The sequence below is a fragment of the Gavialis gangeticus genome, unplaced genomic scaffold, assembly GCF_001723915.1.
Source record: "Gavialis gangeticus isolate Ggan-Ray unplaced genomic scaffold, GavGan_comp1, whole genome shotgun sequence".
Lineage (NCBI taxonomy): Eukaryota > Metazoa > Chordata > Crocodylia > Gavialidae > Gavialis > Gavialis gangeticus.
In genome coordinates this window covers 13,517,901-13,525,510 of record NW_017728994.1, presented here as the reverse complement: position 1 = coordinate 13,525,510, position 7,610 = coordinate 13,517,901, and the positions used below count along the sequence as shown (strand labels likewise).

Genomic DNA, 7,610 nt, shown 5'->3' with positions numbered 1-7,610 from the left:
ACCCCAGTACTCTTTCCTGCCATGGTAGGGGGTTGGATTAGATGATCTGCTCCGACCCTAGAAACTATGAAACTATGAAACAAGTGCAGACTCCCAGATCCAGGACAGCCTGGCAGATCGATTGGCTCTGCCTCAGGGCCCCAAGGGTTACAAGTTCTTGGCGGCCTGGAAACCCCTGTCTGTGGACCTGCCAGGGCTACTGGTAGCTTGGGGAGCGTCAGAAACCTTTGAGAAAAAGGCAACATTCATTTAATACAATTGAGATTCCCAGTCTGTAGAAAATTTAAACAGTCTTTTGTGATTGTTTTTTGATTGGTCATCTCTAGCCTCCATTTTGACAGTGATCTGCTATCTCCTTTTCCCTCCTCTTTTGGGCCTACATTTTCCATTAAAAGTTAAATGGTTTAAGGTTTTCCACTGATCTGGACTTGGTTTCCTCATCTATGTGCTTGGTGAAGTAAGTTTTTAACCAACAAACTATTGATATTCTGAAAGCAATGATTTAGATTTTCAGGAATGGTTGAGGATCCCTAACCAAGGCAGCCACTTAGGTCATGCCTATATTGCTAATTAGGATCAATCTTACAGCCACCCTGAAACCATTCCAGAACAATAATCTACACTGAAACCCCTGAGCCTGAACCCTGGTGGCATCTAGACTGGTATACTTTCAGAGTCTGAGATTGAGCCTTCTCACCCATCTTTACTTTCCATGTTCTGGGAGCACATTCAGATACTACAGGCCAAAAAACCAGAAAATCTACCAGCAGCAATCCATAACTTCCTGTTTCTGACTTTTTGCTATTTTGCACCAATGAAACCCAAGCACAGCAGGACAGTCAAGTGATTTGCAGATTGATTCTTGGAAGGATTCTGCTAAAGGAACAAGAAACACAAAGCACAATGGCTAGCAGGCCACAAGATGAGTTATGAGGGGGGAGGTCTGGGACCAGTTAAAGGTGATTCTAAGAGTTGCCCCTAAGTATCAGTGCAGATACACTTTTAGCTGCTTAAGCCCCATGCCTTTCACTGCCTGTCACCCTGGCTTGCTTCAGTATTTGTTAGCTTAACTTGTTTCTGAGGATCCTTCTTCAGGTGATCTTCCTGATGAGGAGCCAGAACACCTAGCTTAGAGCCAGTAAATCCAGAAGGAGGTTAAACTTTAAAGGTGTGCGAAATGGGCTGTATTTGATTTGAATTCAGATTCGGCCTGAATTGGGGACAGTGATTCAATTTGTTCATTTGGATCACTGTCCCTGATTTGATTCAGCTGAATTTGAATCTGAAGATTCAGTGCTGCTTCGTAGAATCAGCGATTTGGACAGGGTCATATCTTTAAATGTTTTTTCTACATACCTCAAGGTAGCAGGTGTGGCTCATGAACATTGCAATGGTGGGGCAGATGAAGCGTCCCACAGGAGCATGGGGTGGGGAGCCCCACATGCTCCATGGTGAACACAGAAGTGGACTGTAAGTACTTCTGGTCCACTTCTGGGTCCAATGGGGAGTGCACTGGGCCCCCCCCCCATGCCTCCTGGCTCAGCGATCTGCCGCAGGGGGACCCCAGGTGCCCCCCAGACCTAGGAGGCACCAGTCACTGAGCCCAGGGGGGCATGGGGAGGGGCCCCAGTGCACTTCCCGGCAGACCCGGAAGTGGACCGGAAGTGCTTCTGGTCCATTTCTGAGTCTGCTACCAAGCGCACTGGGGAACCCCCTGCTCTCCCATGGGACACTCCATCCACCCAAGCATCACAGCATTCACAAGCCCCCTGGTACCTTGAGGTATGTAGAAAGAACATTTAAAGCTGTGTCTATATCTGAATCTTGGAATCTTTCTGAATCAATCTGTAGGGTTCCAATTCAATTTGGAAAGATTAAAGGGTCTCCTGATTTGATTCAGATTCGGAGATTTGGCCACCAAATCAGGCTAAATCTCTGCCAAAACAAATCAGGGTGTTAGGGTGATGATATTCAGATCTTGGGGAGCACTGGGTGTGCAGCTGAATAAGGGATTTTTCCTGTGTCTCAGCAAAAGCTGCTGGTCACAAGGCTGGATGATATATTAAAAGTAACTAACTTTGCTAATGCTTAAGTAAACAGATTCCTAACAAAAGGACAGGGTGCAAAGTGCATGTTGTGCTGTGTAAAAATAGGATACAGACCAACAGCTATCGTTAGGGGACAAAGCAGAAGTATGGCCTTGGAGATGATGCTAAAGTCAGCAAGAAACCAGAAAGAACCAGCAAGAAACCACAATTGACCGAGAGAAGACAGGGGTCAAAGTCTTAGGCATGCGCTCTTAGCAAAGAGGCAGGTAAATAAATGAAATGCATAGGCAATACCATGCTAAGGAAGCAAACAGTAAACATAGGCAGAGCTTGAGAGGAGGAGAAATGGGTGGAACTGGAGGGACACAGGCAGGGTGAATGTTAATAAGTATGAACCAAGGTTTATAAATGTGGAAAGAACTATTGTTCGGGGCGGCTCCCCAGTTTGTTGTTTTTTTTGGGAGCTAGTCCAAAGCTGTCTCCATTATGAATAAAGCTGTTTTGAGCAATGTGTGCTGGTGTTTGCTCCCTGCTTTCTCTGGCTAATGAGTCACAGGATCCATGGGCAATTGGATCGTCAGCTCCCTAGTCGTTGGGCGCTACATGGAGTTGGAGTCTAACATCTTAGCATTAGGGACTGGAGCTTCACACAGCCCTATTAAATGTTTAAATGCCAGAGTGTTTTGAGGATCTTGATCTAGGTCCTCCATATTAACATTTTATCATAACATCAATGCACAGTCTGGTGAGAACCTGTTCTTACAGCTGGATGGTTAATGCCACAAACCATTCTGAGGTCTCTCTAGGGTCACCTGGTATAGCATCTGGCCTTTTAGCTCTCATTAAAAAGCACATCATTTCACCTGTGAAATGTTGATGCTCTTCTTCCTAGAGACATGTCAAAGACAAACTGAAGACATTCTCTTTACCTTTCATCATAAAGCTTTTTATTCATATGCCAATTCAACTGAATCATTTATTCTCTTAAATACAATGTAGGAGTCTGATGCAAACATCATGGCTGTCAGTGAAGGTCAATTCCATTTCTTACATTTTGTCTGGGTCAAAACAATATATTTTTGCATTTTAAAATTCCTTGTGCTCAAGTCTGGATATGGTTCACTGAAAAATCTATAATGAACATAAAGTCCTAAAGTCTTTCTTCCTATTGAAACAGTGCCTGAATGACCCCACTCAAATGAAGATTCACTTTGCTAGTCACATCCTCAACCCTAGAAAAATAGATTTTAATCTTTAGAGACTACAGTGCATGAGGGCCAGACCTAGGGGGGTGCACTGGCACAGTCAGGCCCCCTTTCATTCCTGCTCAACTCAGTGGCTTTTCTATGGACATGGCATTGAGAGAATCCAGCATGCCAAGTGCATTGTGGGACTGGGTTGGGACTTGGAGGCCTATTTGAGGGAGAGGAGTGAGCTGGTAAGAGGGAAACCTGTGGAGGTGGGTGCATTCAAAGGGGGATTCATCTCCACCAGTATACCTAACCTGCTTCTGGGCTGTGGGGGCTTGCTCGAGGCTCTGGAGCCTAGTCAATAAGTGAGAGGTGGGGAGAAGGGAATGGGATGCACTGCTGGGGCCATTTGCAAAAACTGCCTGCACCAGTACCAGCAGGGAATGGGTTAGGCAGTGCAGAGCCCCCAGATGAGCTTCCTGGGAGCTGGGGATTTTCCACTTTTGGAGAAGTTCCATACCTTCTGCAACCCAGATGGTACTCCAAGAAAGGATCTCCAATTGAAGGGATCAGAGCAGGTGCACAAGCTCTGTGAGAGGTGTAGATACCCTCCTTCCCCTGTAGAGCAGAGCCAGACCACAAATGGGGACTTAACCATATACCTTTTAATGAGAGAACAGTAGTGGGAACATAACATGTATAAACCAGAGGGTATAGGGGACACTACAATGCCCCGAGGGGGGCAGGATTCAATAAAGGTTAGGCACTTAGAATCCTAGAAATATTCATCCGAGTGAAAAAAGACAGGTTTAACAAAATATAAAACACAAACAGCAGAACAAACAATACTGGTTGACAAAATATAAAATGCACAAAATACCAAATGTCAAATAACAAGAAATATAGGGCCTAGGTACCTGGAGTGGGGGAAAAGGGAAAACACAATGACCCCTTTTCCACTGCAACAAGAATTTTTTCCTGTCAGTTCACTTACCCCAGCTGACACTTTAACTCAGATCTCCCACATGGTAGGCAGAAACACTACCACAGCCACCAGTACTGGTACTCTCCAAATTGCTAGGGGTTTTGACCTTCCAGGAGCCCCTGCCTCACCTCGAGTTTCCAAGCCTCTTGCTGGAGCTGGGGAACCTCTCCTGCTGGCTGCAGCCTCTCATAGGGGAAATCCTGGAGCCCAGCGGGGAGCCTCTCCAGCCAGCCGCACACCACACTGCTGAGGGTCCAACTGCTGCCTGCAGGTCCCACTCCTTCAAGTTCTTCTGGGGCAACTGCTCTCACCCCACTGGCCCAGCTCTTTGAAACTCCTTCCTCATGGTCCCTCGCTGGTCTCCCTGAGTCCGCTGCATTGCCCCTTTTATCCCCCTCCAGATGACCCAAGAGGCCAATCAGGGGACATGGAGGGTGAGTGTCTGGGGCCTGATTGGTGAGGAAAGGGAATCCCAAGCCCTCCAATCATCTTTTGCATATTCAAAACCCCTGGGCCAAATCATTACCAGCTAGCCCGTCACTTCCTGGGGCTGGTGCTTTTCCACTTTTGGAGAAGTTCCATACCTTCTTTCCTGCCCTACTCCACATAGACCCTCCACTCCTGCTCTTCTCTTTTAAATCCTGCCCTAGAAATCTTTCTCCCATCAAAGGGTTAATTCTTCTTTTGATGATACTTTACTTGTCCCCCACACAGACCCCCATTTCCCACCCCACTTTGCTGCTAATATGGGTAAATATCTTCCTGGGTGATTGGTAAAGATCATACACCATCTACCAAGCTCTGTTGGTAACAGCTTCCTTTGAGGTAGAAAAGGGTTGCTACATGTAGAGTTTTTCCAGGTGTGCAGCCAAACTTAATCCCTCTCCTCCTGCCTGAAGGGCAGCAGTGAAAGCCCTGGCTCACCTTTAAAGGCAGCAGCTTGAAATTTAATGTGTCATGGCTTGCCATAACCCCCTTCACTACACTCTGTGAAGAAATGTCTGTTGCAATCCAACACCTGGCAGATCTCACTCAGATGTGGAAATAACTCAGTGAAGTGTTGGATGCTCTGTCAAGATATTCAGGAAGGCTAACTTTCATTTTATAAATTTGAATAAGAGATATCCTTTTAATTCTAATGACCACAGGTCTAATGAAACAACAGCTTTGATATTATTTGCCTAGTGTGTTGTGTTTATATGTTTAATGTATAATGTAGCATATTAATGCACATTCCAATAAAGTTATATTTGGCTTTGCTTTCAACTTTAACTGAATAATGTAGCCCTAGACCCCTAGCACAGGGGTTTTCAACCAGGGATACATGTACCCCTAGGGCTACTTGGAAAAGTCCTTGGGGGTACATGCAGGTGGGTGGGGACAGAGTGCCACCACCCACTACCCTGTGGCACCACCTCCCAGGAGCAGGGCTGGTGGGGAGGGGCAAAAGGCAACAGCATCCCTCTGCGGGCCACCAGTGGGACATGGGGGGGAGGAGGAGGAGCTCACTCATGGTGGCTGCTGCTGGTATCCACCAGTCCATGCCGCCACCACTGCCTTCTGCCCCATACCACCACCGCATACCACTTTCCCATGGCTAGTTACACATGTGGCTCTGTGAGCTGCTGACGGCCAGGACACAATTGTCGGGTGTGAGAACTGTCAGCAGCCCATGGAGCTGCATGTGTGACCAGCCGTGGGAAACTGGGGTGCAGCAGTAGCGCGGGATCATGGGTGGTAGTGGCAGTGCGGAGTGGTGGGTGGCACAGTGGCTGCCACGTGCAAGTCCCCCCACTCTGTGTCCAGCCTCCACCACCAAAAGGTTAGAAACCCCCTGCCCTAGCACATTAGTAAAGCTTCTAGTTTCTTTTTAACTGGAGAAATTATCCATCAGGATATCTGTGATGATGCACCCTCCTTTTCTAACTCCTAGATCTGCCCATTCTTTGCATCATAAGTTTTTGTCTTATTTGAAAGGCAGTACCTTCCATAACTAAAAGTATTTTCTTGAACCCAGAGCAAGAGTTGTATTGCAAGAATGTCCCTTTCGCATCATGGATGATACACTTAGGCATGGGAGAAGTCAATGCTGCCACTGTATGTACTCTATTTATTCCGAGGCTTTATCTCAAGGTCTGTCAAATGAGTATTTTTGAACAAATTTATTTTATATTATATGAATATTTTCTTTACCAAACATATCTTTATCACATGTGCTTGGATATAGACAGTGAACTATATATAAACTACATATTTAAAGACGTCTAGAGCTGAAACTTATGCAAATTTTAGATGCATTCTTGATTTTTTCCCCCTGATGCTCATACAACTGATTCTCATTCAGCTAAGTGACAATCCATCAGTTTCTCTGTGAATTGATTAAACCAAATTACCCTGCTTTCAAAATAAAATAGGCCTCCACTCTGTGCTTCACGTTTATTGGATTTGCTGATATCTAGTTACCACAAATTATACAATCAAAATCTTCGTCATGTTTGTCCAATACGTCCAACCCTTCTTTGGCAAGGTCTCCAAGAAAGGTATTTATGAGGTGTTTTTCAGCAGTGGCATCAGCTATGGTCTCCCAGCAGGTTACATTAGGAGGGAAGTAAGCAGATGCAACTCCACTTATAGCAGTTGATGCAGCTGGAAAGAAAAAAGTAGAATAATTACTACCCTGAAGCTTGTAGTCTAGGCACAATAAATGAGTTTGGGTGATACTGTTATCCAACTGTATTCATCCTTATGGAGTAAAGTTCAAGAATATATTTTCTACCTAAAATAAAGCTGTTCTTCTTTTTTGGATCCTAAATGTTGTTCAGACTGATTTTATTTGTGTAACTGCCTTAGGGCCTCAATCTCTTCTACTCAGAACAAAAGAAATTTCCACAGTCCACAGAGGATGCTGGAAAGATGGGTTTTCAGTTAAGTTACTGAACTAGAGCTCAAAAGGCCTAGGTTCAATTCAGATGGGCATGTGTTGTGTGGCTTGACTCTTTTCTGAAATTAGAAATGTGCCTCATTTCTAATATGGGGATGATAACATTTTATTTCCTGGGCCAGTGACTATTTTATACTATGTGCATGGGACAGGGGCAGGCAATTATTTTAGGTGGAGGGCCACTTACCGAGTTTTGGCAAGCTGTCAAGGGCCACGTGGCTATCCCCACCCCTTGATAAATGCCCCACCCCCTGGTACTCATTTTGTGACTGAAAGTCCCACCCCCTAACTCCTGACCTTTGTCACCAGAAGTCCCTCCCTTTGCCCTCAGAAGTACTTCTTTCAGCAAAGGGTTTTGCCATCTCAGAACCAAAAAAGTACCAAATTATATTCTAAGAAGTAAATATCTACAACATTAATTAATTTGATTTCAAAAAATATTTTTG

The 7,610-nt window shown here is 45.2% G+C and overlaps 1 protein-coding gene across 1 annotated transcript in view; it reads right to left on the bottom strand.

Moving 5' to 3' along the window:
• Positions 1–6,644: 6,644 nt before the first annotated feature.
• Positions 6,645–7,610, bottom strand: part of LOC109287336 — a 19,777-nt gene continuing 18,811 nt past the window's right edge. Inside the window, exon 6 of the mRNA XM_019502308.1 lies at positions 6,645–6,869. Coding sequence (XP_019357853.1) covers positions 6,679–6,869 — 191 coding nt within the window. The 3' untranslated portion in view covers positions 6,645–6,678. The remainder of the gene's footprint in view (positions 6,870–7,610) is intronic.